Source organism: Coturnix japonica, chromosome 12 (assembly GCF_054131305.1).
Source record: "Coturnix japonica strain WE chromosome 12, WE-NBRP24, whole genome shotgun sequence".
Classification (NCBI taxonomy): domain Eukaryota; kingdom Metazoa; phylum Chordata; class Aves; order Galliformes; family Phasianidae; genus Coturnix; species Coturnix japonica.
This window is the reverse complement of record NC_140674.1, coordinates 21,751,387-21,766,183: the sequence shown is the minus strand read 5'-3', so window position 1 is coordinate 21,766,183 and position 14,797 is coordinate 21,751,387. Positions and strand designations below refer to the sequence as shown.

The 14,797-nt window shown below is 50.8% G+C and overlaps 2 protein-coding genes across 8 annotated transcripts in view; both read left to right on the top strand.

Moving 5' to 3' along the window:
* TIPARP (TCDD inducible poly(ADP-ribose) polymerase) overlaps positions 1–2,464 on the top strand; it is a 31,348-nt gene extending 28,884 nt beyond the window's left edge. For all 5 annotated transcript variants that reach the window (XM_015872106.3, XM_015872109.3, XM_015872105.2 and 2 more), the window contains 2 exons: positions 1,284–1,559; positions 1,719–2,464. In XM_015872106.3, coding sequence (XP_015727592.2) covers positions 1,284–1,559; positions 1,719–2,166 — 724 coding nt within the window. In that variant the 3' untranslated portion in view covers positions 2,167–2,464. The remainder of the gene's footprint in view (positions 1–1,283; positions 1,560–1,718) is intronic.
* Positions 2,465–2,602: 138 nt separating this feature from the next.
* Positions 2,603–14,797, top strand: part of LEKR1 (leucine, glutamate and lysine rich 1) — a 58,240-nt gene continuing 46,045 nt past the window's right edge. For 2 of the 3 annotated variants that reach the window (XM_085513426.1, XM_085513417.1), the window contains exon 1: positions 2,603–3,299. The gene's annotated coding sequence lies outside the window, so the exon portion shown is untranslated. Of the gene's footprint in view, positions 3,300–12,401; positions 13,191–14,797 lie in introns of those variants that run through there. The other variant, XM_085513419.1, reaches the window with a different exon arrangement.

The following is a 14,797-nucleotide window of genomic DNA, read 5'->3' as shown; positions in this document are numbered from 1 at the left end:
AGTCAGACAGTAGAAACCCCCTGTCACTTTGTAATCTTTCCTAACAAGAGCTGGCTGCTTCTCACTGCTCTTCACCCATTTGTCATCACTTTGGGTCGGTCCGGGAGTCGGTAGCAAACCTTTTCTGTGAGAACACTTGAGCAATATATTCATCTGCTTAAGGCTGAGAGAGTTCATTGTGTTCCTGCCACCTCGCCAGCCTCATGAGCTGATATATATGCTTACAGATTGAAAACCAGAGCCTGAACCTGCAAGCTTTACATGTTCAAAGTATTTGCATTGACGTAAGTGGGAGAACTCCAGTAAGTAAGGATTATTCAGCTGAGCAAAGCTTGCATGTTCAGATTATAATCAGGTGAATATAAGCCACAAATGCCGTACTCTTTATCTAAATTTAGCAGGTTCAAAAGCATGAACAATTCCACAGTGGTGCAGGTAGACATTAAGAATGCAGTCTTGCCTGTGCCACAACCTGCATCCATATCAACTTGATTTTGCCAAGGTGTGGCCCTTTTCTGGTGCACACGGTGCTTTTCTGCCATAAGCATTAGAGGCAGATGGCCTCCCTTCTACCATTGCTGACCTCTTACCTGGCAGCACTCCCAAAAGGAGAGTCTGCTCTCACATGGAAATAAGGAACTGCAAATGCAAATCAACATCTGGCCTGTGCAAATGAAAACAGTACAGTCCTGAGTAGCACTGCAAACACAATCCCTTCTTCTACATAATGTAGTGAAATATATGCAGCTTTTGCCTGTAAATATTATTAATCATGAATATTTGATATGCTCTGCGAGAAAATGTTTCTGCTCCTTGTGTTGTAGACTAGGGAAATTAGGTCAAATGCTGCCAAATTATTCTTCTGATTCTGTATGTCTTACTCTGTATTTTAAAATAAGTAATAGTTTACTACCTGCTTATAAAATGTTTGTGTTTGATAGCGTTCTGCCTCTTATGTAGTTTATAACCACCCCTCCACCCCAGAATCTGAACAGTAAAGATTATAATGAGCTTTTAAATCACCGCCAGCTGGTAAGATTTTCCCAAGTGGAGCTGCATGCTGGAAACTCAGGGTTTTATTATTAGTTTGGATGGATGCAGAAGTTATTAAAAGAGAAGAAATAGCTGACATAATTGTTTTAAATGAGCATTGTGGTCATGTAAATGGTTACAGAATCAAAGAGCAGAGATTGTTAAGAAACATTGGTGACCCAATAACTGTGATGAGAAGCTGTTTGGTTTGAGAATGTTCAGTTGTAAATTTGTTCTTCTTCCCAAACTAGGACTCTGGGTGGCAATTCTCCAGTCCCCTCTCCATCAGCTGAACCACTTTCCTCACATGTCTTATCTCCAACTGCTGTTACCTCTCCAAACTTCTATCCTGAAACCTGGATTAGTATGGATCCATCTCAGGACTTCATCCAAGTGCCTGTTCTGAAAGAAGATAAAAGCTATAGAACCATTTATAACCTGTTTCACAAAACTGTGCCAGAGACCAAATATAAAATTTTGAAAATTCTGAGAGTGCAAAATCAGTTTCTTTGGGAGAAATATAAAAGGTAAGATGACGCAAGTACTGCGTTCTCATATCTCCTCTTACACCCAATGTTCCAGAGCGTAATGTCGATGCCCTTTGCTTGACGAGCTGCAGTGAAAACTGCTCTTCGCTCACAGATCTGTGATGAATTCTCATTATCGGTTTCCATTTTCTATTCCAGGAAAAAGGAATATATGTCCAAGAAAATGACTGGGCTTGACAGGATAATGAACGAAAGGCATTTGTTCCACGGCACCTCCCAGGATGTGGTGGATGGTATCTGCAAGCACAACTTCGACCCGCGCGTCTGCGGGAAGCATGCCACCATGTTCGGACAGGGCAGTTACTTTGCCAGGAAGGCAAGCTATTCTCACAACTTTTCCAAAAGGTCACCCAGAGGAGTTCATTACATGTTCCTGGCTAAAGTGCTGACGGGGAGATACACCGTGGGCAATCACACCATGAGGAGACCTCCGCCTGTCAACCCGGGCAGCATTACCAGTGACCTCTATGACTCTTGTGTGGACAATTACTTTGAGCCTCAGATTTTTGTCATTTTTAACGATGATCAGAGCTACCCTTATTTTATTATCCAGTATGAAGAAGTTAGCAACACTGTCTCCATTTGAAAACTTGTGCTGCTAAGTTATTCATTTTAATAAACCCTTATAGACATTTGTAGCAGTTTTTGTGGGGGGAAAAAAACAACAAAAAACCATTAAAGAACTGAATAAAAAATGACTTGTTTGCAAGGAGGTGAATCTAAACATGCAGAGGAAGATCTGAAGTGACCAACCGTGCACTTGCTGTGTGATTATGGATGTGCAAACTGTAAATATTTTTCCATTGTTTATAGTTGAAAATCTGTGCCTTTTGTTATAAAGCACTGTTTATTTATGTTAGTAAATATTCATGTTTAAAATTGCATTTGCGTGCATAATTTCAGTTGTGTTCTGTGCATATTGCAGCGTCTAGAAAACTGTGCCCTGATCTTGAAGTCTTATGAATGGGCATTGCTAGGTGAAGTCATCCAGGTGGGGTAGGACCTTCCAGATCACAAAATCCAACCCGACCCACTAAGTGCCAGCACTGAGCTCATGGCACTCAGTGCCGTGGCTGCCTGTCCCTCAAGCACTGCCAAGCACAGGGACTCCAGCAGTGCCCTGGGCAGCCTGTTGCAGTGCTCAGCCACCTCTCTGTAAAGAAATTCTTCCTAATGTCCAGTGTAAACCTCTGTTGTGTCTTGAGGCTGTTTCCTTACATCCTAGATAATCCAAACCAGATAATTTCCATCCCAAGTCTACTACATGAGACATGCTCATAGCCACTCTTTTTACTGTTCTACTTCAAGAGGATTGGGAGACATTACCAAACTAACGTGTTGCTCGTAGTTTGAATTACTAAACTAATTCCCACTGCTGGTCAGATGTCCCGAGCTGAAGGAGAGCAGCTCTGCAAAGTGGGTTTATTGGAAAAGAAACCTCAAAGAAACCCTCTCTTTGATGAGGTTTCAAATTTGGTCAAGAATGAAAGTTCTTGGTAATTTTACAGTCAATTAAGCTGATACTAAATGAATTAACAAATGATATATTAAAGTAATAGTCAACACGTTTTACTCATTTAATCAGGGCCTTTGTTGTGTTTTCCAGGCATCTCTGCTTGGCTTGGTGCTTCTCAGTATCTTTAGCTGTGATATGGACAAGAAGTAGAGTAGTGACTGCCGGTTGCAAGTGCCCCCAGCCAGGAGGAGAGCAGAGGACAGGTCAGTGGTTCAGAGCCCTACGCGCTGCCCAGGAGGATGAGCCCTTGAGCTCTTCTCAGTACCACCTGGCTTAACCCTGCTTGTACCTGCAGCAGTCCAACCACCTGTAGGTGGGAGGAGGGGCAGAACTCAGGCAGCTGGTTCCAATTAGCTCCCAGCCTCTGCTCTTGGCACTGCAGGGGGTGTTTGCCTTGGGGGAGGAGGGTTGTGTTGGTGTGGGGGGTGTCCTGGAAAGATGTCAGGAAGGTAAGGTGGGCTGTGGGGCAGGGGGTTGGGGCTGGTGATAAAGCCTAGGTTGTTGTCTTTTAAAAGCTACTCAGTCTTCTGCCTTGCTTCTTTCTGATGGCCATCGGGATTTCCTGGCTGTAGGAGTGGACTCGTGATCTCTGTTAGGAGAACTGGAAGAGCATGGGCCTGACCCAGGCCTTACAAATGGGAGTGCCCCTGCTGGCTTGGGAACTAGGGAACTACTGCAGTTCTTCCTCTGTGTGTTCATGTGTGGCTATATATGTGTTTGTAAACCTATAGAAATGCCATACACAAATACAAGTGACCTGAAACTCCTGCTGGTGAGCACAGGTGGAGTATCGAAACGCTTGTTACTGCATTTCCTACCCTGCTCACTTCCCCTTGCTGTTGTTATGATCTGAGTTTTGCCTGTGCCAGCACTGACATTGCTGGGCAGGATTTGTCCCCTTTGTGGCCATTCTGCACAGTGCTGGGCTGTGGCTGCTGAGCTGCTTCAGGTTTTTCCATGGCATAAGCAAATGATTGAATTTTCTGGTGCTGCTTTCAGTGGTGTCACTTGCCAAGAAATCTGGGATTACGTACCCCAGCTCCTGGGGCAATCATTCACAATACTTCGCAATTGTTCACTCTAATTTCCAGCCTCAATTGGAAATCAGTTGTTCTCACTCAGCATTGAGAACTGGGAGCTTGGCTGGACAACATCTCTTCCACTGGGGCTTCTCTGCCAGCAGCAGTCAGCAGCATCACCTCCATGCTAATGCAGCAAACAAAAAACCTTCTCAGTTCTTCTCTGATGGCTGTGAGGCGTGCTGTTATGAGAGCATTTTTCCATCTGCTGGACAGCAGTGTCAGATTGACCTAAGGATTGTTCTTTCCTACATGTATGCTGGGCTCCTTTTTTCCCCTGCTAGAGGGGTACAAGCTGTTTCAAACATGCTTGGATGATTATAAATCGTCATCTGCTTTTCTTCCCTTTCATAAGGAATGAGTTCTTGCCTATTGGTACACGCTTGGTCTTGTTTCATCTTGCTGTGGGACTTGGTGCAATCTTCTCACCTCTGACTCTGCCCAGCACAGAAGGGTTTCCCAGACCTCACTCAGAGTGAAGCTGTGCCTCCTCCAGGAGCAGAGGTTGTCCCACATTGGGCAGCTGGGTCCTGCAGCAGCCCCCTGAAAGACATAGTCCGTGTTGTAGAATGTGGAGGGGGCTGCCCCTGGCCTTGGTCTGGAGGACTCAAGGGCCTGCCATGCTGTGAGGCTGAGTCCCAGCCCAGCTGTGTGGTTGAGCTTCTCCTGCACCCAGCGCTGCCCATCCAGGAATTTCCCCTCCCTTCTCGCTTCTGGATGCTGGAGGGGAAGAGGCTGCCCTGTGTGAGCACACAAACATGCTCTTGGCATGATGCAGCCTGGCTGAGTGCATCCTACAGGGTGGAAGAATCCTTGGAATCAGAACTGCAGAATCATTAAGGTTGGAAAAGACCTCCAAGATCACCAAGTCCAACCCCAGCCCACTCCCACTGTGCTCACTGACCCTCAGTGCCACATCTCCACGGTTCTGGAATGTCTGCAGACAGTGACCCCACCACTCCCTGAGCAGCCTATTCCAATGCCTCACCACTCTTTTAGAGAAGAAATGTTTCCTAATAACCACCCTGAACCTCCCCCAGTGCAACATGAGCCATCACCTCTTGTCCTATTGCTGTTACCTGGGAGCAGAGGCCAAACCCCCACCTCACTGTGACCTTTGCTGTCAGCATCCCTCCCTGCAGGCCCCAGGAGGACTGATGGCCCCTATGTGAGTGCCATGCAGGTGGCACCGCTGGTGTATGGTGATGGAATCGGGACCATGCTTCATTTCCCACACTGGCACACAGAACCCTCTGGGCACCACAGGTGATGTGTCCTCATGTGTCCCCATGCCCCGCTGGCATGCAGCCTGCACTCCATGACTCAGCCCAGCCCTGTTGCTATTAGGGATGCATCCCCTCTGCACTGTGTGCAGCTGGCTGTGCTGGTCCGGCGGGTGCAGCTGGGCCACCTCCACGGAGGGACCTGCTGGGTTGCCTCTGCTCCCTGTGGCTGAAGCACGCCCTTGGCTGTTACAGGGCAGCTGAGGTGGGTTCCTGAGCCCAACACCAGCATGGATGAGATCTCCTGAGCCTCCTTCAGGCTGAGCAGCCCAAGCTCTCAGCTCTCCTCACAGCAGCAGTGCTCTGGGCCCCGCAACATCTGGGTTGGTTTGTGTTCTACTTGCAGCCCAGTAGGACCGCAGGTCCTTCCCTGCAGAGTCACATCCAGCCAGGTACCCCTGCTGCCCTTCTGCCAGGACTGCTCTTTGCACTTCTCGTTGAGCCACACTGTGCAGACCAAGAGGAACAGCAGCACTGTCCTAGCAAGGGCCCAACAAGACATCTTCCTCCTTCATGGGTTGCCTTTTTGTTTTCTCCCTCAGCTTGTGAAACACAAGGAAGTTCAGAGCCAGTGTTGGGTTGTGAGCCACCAAGTTCCCAATGTGACTGCTACATGTCATTTCACCAGGGCCCCCTTTTAGGGTTGGGATCATAGAACCATAGACTAGTTTGGGTTGGAAGGGATTTCAAAGGCCATCCCGTTCCAAGGGCAGATGCCCCACAGAACATCTAGCTGGAAAGCAAAGGGTATGCACAGCCCTTCCATCTCTTGTGCACTCAAAGCCAGCCAGGACCAGCACTGGGCTGAGGGGGATGTAGAGCTGCTGGCAGCACTGGTGAGGTGGAGACAGAGGGCAAAAAGAAATTAGGAAGTGATTTAAGAAAAGTGAGAACTGGTTTCTTCTTGTGAGGAGGAAGGGAGAGCGAAAGGAGCAGGAACAGAAACAGGGAAGGGAGGGTATGGAGAGCACAAGGAAATGTCCATTGGAAAAATGCTAGGGTAGAAACAAGCAGAAAATGAGAGCAAGAGAGAAGAAGCTTCAGGAAGTGGGAAGGAAGTCACTGGTGACTGGAAATCAATGGCCAGAAAACAATGAGCATGCAGAAAGCACAGAAACCCAGCCCCTGGGGCAGCCGCTGTGTCCCATCATGAGTGGGAGGCTGCAAAACCAGGCGATGCTTTCTTGTACCAAGAGGCTTTGTGGCTCTCAGCTCCACTGTGTTCATCATTGCTTCCTCGGGAATCCGCACACACAATGGAAGGAGGGAGCTCCATATAATTCCCAAACCAAAGGCTGCCGATATCCTCAGATATCTCCATCCCCATTGCTTTGGGAGGGGGCCTTGTGCAAGAGGAAGTGGTAACCATGGTGCTGCTGCCTGGACTGGCTCCTGCTGATATTTTTCCATAGAGTGAAACTGGAAATGACTTTTTAGGAATGCACATGGTGATTTATCAGGGTACGACTGCTCCACACAATGCTTCCCCAAGCTCAGCAGCAGCACCTTCGCTATGCAGCAAGACCAGCACATTGCTTGGGGTGAGCCGGCAGCTCGGGGGCTGGGTCAGCTCCTGCTGTACAAGGCTGGAGGGTGCTGGTGGTGTCCTGCAGGACGTGGGAGGTGACGTGGGGCTGTGGCTGTGCTCATCTCCAACAGGCCCTGTTCAACGCCTGGGGCACGACCACAACAGGGTGTTATCAAACAGCTGTCGCACAGCTCCCACATTGAGATGCACACACGAGGCAGGTGTGCTGCCCAACCCCTTAAATTACAGCCTACACACCTGCAATTTGGGGGATGTGCCCTAATGCGTTTCAGTGTGCACAAGCGAGAGGGCAGCAAGACCTGCCTGAGAGCCACGTGCCTCCAGCTGGGTCTTGCTGTGCCCTGCCCACCTCGCATGCTTCTCCTGCTCTTCCATTCCCCGGGAAGCTGCCATTTTCCCACAGATCTCCCCCAGGGACGCAGTGCTGGCAGCCCGGCTCCATCCGCTTCCTGCAGAGCCCCACAGACCCTCTCTGCACTGTGTCACATATGCTGGGTGAGGGTTTAAGCAGCTGTGAATCTGTTGGGGATGAGGTCACAGTTTGTGAGGCATTTAAATTCTTTTCTTCATGGAAAGCATCAAGCCTGGTATCGCACTGATATTTCCATGCTCTGCAGGTTTTCATTTGTTTTGCACGCCAAGGCAAACCATGCCCAGATGTCTAAGAGGCAGGATCTCCTTCAGAGCAGTCCTGAACAACCCAGGGTTATGCAGGAGCTTGTGCTGCTGCCACCAGCACAGGGTTTTGTTGAAGGCCCCGCCATGGCCTGCTGCTCCCTGCCTGAGGGAAGGGCCTGGGCCGTGCCTCACTGCCCTCACCATAAAAGAACAGCCCTGCAGAGCCAGGGGTGCAGGCCGAGGGACAGCAGTGACTGCTCTTGGTCCCCTGGGTGCATTTTCCTTATGCCCTCAGGCCAATTAGCATCAACGAGAGTGGCTTGTGCCAGGCCAGAGCAGAGCAGTCCCTCACAGGAGGACCTTGTTGGCTCCTTCTGACTGTGGTTTGCATTTGGAGTTGCTCAGTTTGGTGCATTAAAAAGAATGCTGACAAATGTGGGAAAGCAATCCTGGCTGTTGCCATGCTGAAGTGCTTTGTTAACAAATTTTAATGAGCCTGGCTCTGGGAATGAATTGGTGTGTCCATATATAACTGGACCTCTGGAAAAACCATCTGAGGTGCTCTGCCAGCAGCTGTGCACATATCCCACCGCATGGTCCCAACCTTCCATCACACACTGTGACTTCCTTAGTTACTGTTTCCAAGGGAAAAGCACCAGCAGTTGTCATAAACTTTGCTTTCCCAGCCTGCCAAAGAGGGGATGGCAAGGGATCCATGTACAGGGGAGCACCAAGAGGGTCTCTGTAGGGCCACAGAGCTGCTGGGGCTGCTCATCTCCAGAGAAAGACTGTGAGTCTCCATCCCATGACAAAATGAACTGCTATTTTTAAGGACAACCTTGAGATCCTGCAGCCTGACGTCACTTCTCTGCTCTATGGGTGCTGGGTTTTCCCACGTTACGATAGAATAACACTAGATGTGTTTCTTGTGTGGCCTCCCAGTGGGATTTGAAAACACAGCGAGGCCCAGGATGCCTGAGGATGCAGTTTGAACGCTCCCTTTCCTCCCCTGCAGCCCCATCTTCCAAAGCTTCTCTGCTCTTTTCTGTTCCTCCACAGAATATTTTCCATTCTTAAATTGATTATTTGCCATTTAAATGTTTCTGTATGAAGATTTGTGCTCCTCCAATGAGACACGTCGGTAAGAAGTTGAGCTTTAGAAGCCATGCTGTCTTGATGATGCATCTCTGAATGGCCATTATTTTCTCCTGGCTCTCACTCCAAGCAGCCGCTTATCTCTGCCTGTGTCTCTGCTTCATACTGGAGCTCCTTTAGCACCTTGATACAGCCACCTTTGGTGGAGCACACATCTGTCACAAGGCAAGGAAGCTGCCATCAGGGAGGCTGAAACCAAATGAAGGATGCAGGGCTCTGGGTCCCGCTCCAGCTCTGCCACTGGGTGAGTGGCCTGACAGTCCCATCCATCCACCTCGTGCAGCCTGAGCAGGGAGAGGCTCTGTGCAAACAGTGTGCAATTAAATTCTCTGGGTCAAAGCGAATTCCACACCACTCACGTCCTGTTGCTGCCTGGCTGCTCTCTTCCTCCCAGCCAGGAAGGCATTATGTGGCGAGGATTACGTGAAGCAAATTTTAGCTTCTATTTTAAGAGTCCTGAAAGGCGATACCTCGATGTTAGTCATTGCTGTCCTCAAAATAAACGGCACGGCAGCTCCGGGCACTTTGACATTCATGGGAAGCTGGAGCGGGCGCAGTGTAGATGTGCAGATGTGCTGCGGCAGCAGGGCCAGCGGGGCACGACCCCGGTGCTCGGGGACGAGCTCGGCAGCAGCTCCGTGCTCCTCGGGGAGGGCTCTGCAGACACCCCGCGGTGCTGCTGTCTCTGAGCGAGCTGGGAATGCGAGGCGGCCCCAGCCATGCGTGCTGGAAATGAGCACGGAGCGCCAGGCAGCAGCCGGCGAGCAGATGATGACAGACCTACATTTGTGTCGTGAGCCGATCCCTGCAGGCGGACGGAGCCACGGCGAATGCTCCCGCTGCACCGCCCCGCAGTGTGGCAGCGCCCAGGGATGTGCGTGTGAAGAAGCAGGTCACGGGCAGCAGCGGCAGAGCACGGAGGCACAAATGCAGCAGAGCGGTGGGGCTGTCCTCGCTTTGCTTCTCCGTGGCTCCGCCGGCGGTGATGTCTCCGGGGGCTCCCCGGTGTAACGCTGATTTCTGTGAGCTCCCATACAGGGTTCCTGCCTGGAGGGGCGGTTTGGCTGAAGGAGGCGGGCGTCCCTTGGCAGCCAGCAGCCCCTGCCCTACCTCTGGGGGTCATGCTGGGGGTGAGGATTAGCTCTGCCTCAATTCATTGCTGCCTTCTGACACTGCAGACCATGTGGGCAGCAAGTGCCTTGAGCTGCCAGAGGAAGATTCAATTATTTCCCAGATACGGAGAAAGGCAGGAGTTAGGGGCAGATTATGTGTGTTCTTGCCCCCCTATGTCCTGGCCATGATTTACCATATTTCCATAAGCAGACTTGTATAGGAGACAAGTCTGGTTGATGCTGCTTCTGTCCCAGCCCTGCACTTCACTCCAGGGCACCTGCCTGCAGGATTTCCTCTGCCGTCAGGCTCTGACCTGGAGCTGCCGCTCACTCCCGGCCTTACTCACTTCCAGCCCCAGCCCTGCTTCCTGCTGTGGAGGCTGCACACTGCTGTGAAAGCCACAGGCGAGCCAGTGGTGAGCAAGCAGCCCCATCCCGCTGCCGTGTGCACACCACTGCCCCGACACGGCCTCACCTCCTTTTAGTGCCTGCAACACCCTGGTGAGGAGCAGCAATACGTGCTAGCAGATGAGTTGCACAAGACAGGAGCTGAGTCACTGTCCCAGAGTGTCTGATGAATAGGAATTGAATGCAGACCTCGCACGGCCAAGGACTGTACTCATGACTACTAGAAACCCTCTTCTTGTAATGGGAAAAGAAGTTGTTTCAGTAGAGCTGTCTCTCAATGCACAAGAACCCCCTGTGTTGCTGTCTTTTCTCCTAGCTCGCTCACTCCCATCCTGCCTGCTCGGGGGACATCTCCCTGCTTCCACTCACTGCTAGCAGAGGGTCCCCATCTGTAAAGCAAACAAGAGCCAGGACTTGGCACTGACATGGAACCCTCCGCCCTCCGGCACCTTGATAACACAACAGGTCTTTCAGCAAACAGGTTTATAGAACAGGCCCGGTGCAGACAAACAGCCACTGCAGGGCCATGGTGCAGCCGTGCTGGGGCTGCATTCTTTTGGGGCAGGGACTGGCTCTTATCACGTTTTCAGAGCACCAGGCGCTGTGGACCTTAATCCTGCTGGGGCCTCAAGGCGTGACAGCTGCATAAATATTTAATGTGCCTTTACTGGTGGGGTGGGGAATGTCACTCCTATCCCCGATGGGAAGTGCTGATCCTCTGTGCGTGTGACTGTGCTGTTACTGTACTTTAAGATACAACGCTGAGTATCTACCACAGTATCTGCTGAGGTACAGCAGAGTGTACTCAAACGTGTGTTGCACAAAGAGCAAACAGCAGCATGGGAGCACTTTGATTCTGCAGGCTTCAGTCCCAGTCGGGCACACAAAGCACTGCAGTGCTCCCCAGCCCCACATGTTCCATGCTGGGGAACCTTTGGAGCCCTGCTGCCATGGCTCACTCACAGCAGACAGTAGCACACACCTATGGCAAGCAGCTGGTGCCTTTGGCTAGAGAGGGCTTCCTGCACACCTTGCAAAACTAAATCACAGCCTTTTCTCCCATATTTGGAGAAAAATTCCATCAGTAAAAGGTCAGGAAGCTTATATTTGTATGTGTTTTTCTTCTCTGTAAGAATGAAAAACATTGTGAAAGGAGCTCTTAAGCTGGAGGATGTGAGATTTGCTCTTCTCTGCAGCTTTCCTGTGGCTAAGGACATGACTAATCCCCTGTGACAGCCCTGTGCTTGCAGCCTGCTGCTCTTACTGGTGCATCAGGGACTCTGGCACGTTCCACCACAGCAAATGGCTGTACCTTGCTATCTGCACCAATACCTCTGGCAAGTCGTAGTGTCACAGCATGTCCATGTAGCTCAAAGCTGTGGCTACAGTTCACTGGTGCAAAGATACCGGTGAAATATTATGTAAACAGGAAGAAAATATGCCTGTTCCCTTAGTGACTCCATAGTGACAGGCAAATGCTGTCCAATTTCACAATTATCTCCCTCCTCTTGAGGGTGTAGTTCTGTGGTTCTGCTTGCTCTCTCCTGCTGTCAGGTGAGTGAGACAAGCTGGCTGCAGCCCCGCACAGCACTCAGCCCACAACATGGGCAGCCCCTGCTCTCCTGACCCCCACTGCTCCCCACAGACAGCTGCTAGGCAGCTCAAACACATCCTGTGAGCACCGAGTGCTGGCAAACAGCTGGCCATTAGCTTGACGTGAGCCTTATCTGGGAGGGAAGTGGTGCAGAAATCCAAACAGAAGTCATCCCACGGGCTGGCACTCTCTTGGAGCTTGGCAGAAGGACACGCTGCTGGTGGAAGGCTGCATCCCAAACCCTCCTGGCACCAGATATGCTCTTAGCAGGGCTACAAACGCTCCTTTGTGCGTAGTCCTGATAACACACTTCAGGCTCCACTCGCGCTCCCAAGCATCTCAACAGTTTCTGGGCCTTTTACTGACCACTGTGCCAAATCCTTCAAGACGGGTGACAAAGAAACCTAAAGCAAATGTTTTGTCTAAAATTTCCAGTCTTAAACCACTTGAGATAATTGCAAGTAGTAAACAGATTATGTAAATCATGACCTGCTGACAGATAATTCACAGAAACAACAGCTAAAGGGATGGAACAAATCACAGTGCTGGGCAGGTCACCGTGCTCTTCTAAGTGCTGTAGGAGACCTGAAGCAACTATGCTGCAGCTTTCTGTGTTGGCTTCTGTTCCAGGTCACTCATAAACCGGTTTGCATGATGCTGGCGATGCCTGCCACGGCTCATTTGTGTACAGCAGCTCTCCTGAGCTGTCAGCTCAGCCAGCAGCACAGCAGCCGTGCAGTGCAGGTCACCTCCCATGGCCACAGGCTGTGAGTGCAGGGCTGGCTGTGCTCTCTTGGCCATCAGCTCCCCCAGCACCTTCCTACAGGTTACAGGAAAAAGAAACAAAAGATCGTTTGTAGTTCTGTAATGTTACCTGCAGTTGAGGCAACAGAATGACAGGAGCCCGCTTTGGGTTCTTGATCTCATTTAAGGTCTATGAATGTAAGAGGCCAGGCTCTAAAACAGAGCAGGAAAATTCTTATTGTTTCACGTCTCACCCGAGGTTCACACAGAAAGGCCTAAGGATGTGGCTGGGTGTTATAGCAGTGCTGTAGCTACGGCATGCCCTCAGCGTACACTTGGGGCTATCTCTTTGTGGGGCATAAATTTAAATTGTCGGGCCGTGCCATGGAAATGCAACATTTGCATTTTCCTATCAGGATGTGCCAGGACGTTACAGTGCAATCACACATCATGAGGTAATAAGGTGAAGAGGGAAGGAGCAGCCTAATCTGCTGCGAATGACTTGCTGTTATTTAGCATTTCGAAAGGGCACACACAGCACCGGGACACCAGGTAGGGACTGAGAGCAGCTCCCACAGTTTCAGCAGCAGATTCCCTCTTACAGTTTCTGTGCTTGAAACCCTGCCTGTCCTCAGTAATCCTCCTTCCTATCAACGATCCCATTTGCTTAATCGCTGGGGGACTGCGGTGTTTTTGCATGCTGGATCTCAGAATGATGGACGTGGGCGGACCGGACTTGCCTCCCACATTCAAGTCAATGTCACCATTCTTTGGCATTCCCATTGCTCTGAACATCCAGGCTTCCCGTGGCTGCTTTTTCCCTTCTCTGTTTCACAGACACTCTGCAGTTTCCTCATCATGGCATGAGATACATCTCTTCCAGTAGCTCACAAAGGCTGCAAGTAACATCTGTCTCGTTTCATCCGTTCTCACATTCGTTCTGCAGGGAGGGCTGTGTGTGCAAGTGCAGTTTGCATTTTGGCAGGATTTTCTTTCTTTTTCTTTCTTTCTTACTTTTTTTAAAAGCCAACAGTATAAACGGTCTCCTCCCTGCAGACTGTGTGTTTAAATGAGGAGAAAGCAGATCGGGCTGCCTGCAGACAGGGGGAGGGGAAAGATTTATGGTGCTTCTGAGTTCCCGTGGGAGTTTCCTAGCGGGCCCCTGGGAATCTGCTGAGCCCCGCAGAGATGAACCTCGCCCAGATGCGAAGGTCCCGTTTCACGGGAGGAGCCGTCACAAGCGCCACCATCGTCGCTGTCGCAGAGCTCTGGGTGATCCTGCAGATACGCTGCCTTAACAAACACAACCTTGAACCCAGCAGCCATCTCCCCGGCTCCTGCTTGCTCATTTCCTCCCCTGAGCACGTCCCGTGGCTGGCCGTGCCTCGTGCCTTTCGTGCCTGTTCCCAACCTGCTGGCTGCTCAACAGCCTCCGTGCTCCCTTTTTCGTTCTCACTTCAGCCTTGTATCTGGGACGCTTTTCCTGGCATCCTTCCCAAGTTCTCTCGCTGCCAGCTCGGAGTCAGTACGAGCTTCTTGTCTTCCCTTTCAAATCCTTTTCTATCACGGCAAATAAACCAACTGTCCTCTGCACATACACCACCGATATTATCCCTGACAGATCTTCACTCCTGGCACTCAGCTGCTGCTTAATCATACACATTCCTCCTCTGATTCACCTCATGTGCTCTTGCAGCCAGCAGCTCGGCTTTGATTTGGCAGTGTCACAACGGGAGCGCTGGGATGCCCTCCCTCATTATCCGGTTCTCGCCCCGCGTGCCCCGTCATTAGCACGCTCCTATTTCACTCAGCTATTTGGGCTGGCAACGAGCCACCTCCTGCATCCCCTGCCTCTGCCTTTCCGCCCCGTTGCCGATGCCCCGCTCCTTTGTGCTCCCCCCGATCTGATCACTGTCACGCCGCTTTGCAGAGCTGCTATTGCTCCTATTGCTTTGCGCAGGATGACCTGCCCGCCCTTGATCCCCAGGTAGCCCTCAGATCCCCCCCGCAAACATCCTTCCACTCTCCCAGGACGATCTCGTTCTTGTGACATTGGGAAGGTGAGGGGGCGGGGAGGGAGCAAAGCGACCGAACCTGGCCAACAGTACGACTCGAAAACAGGAACTAACACGATGTGCACGCAGCACCACAAATAACCT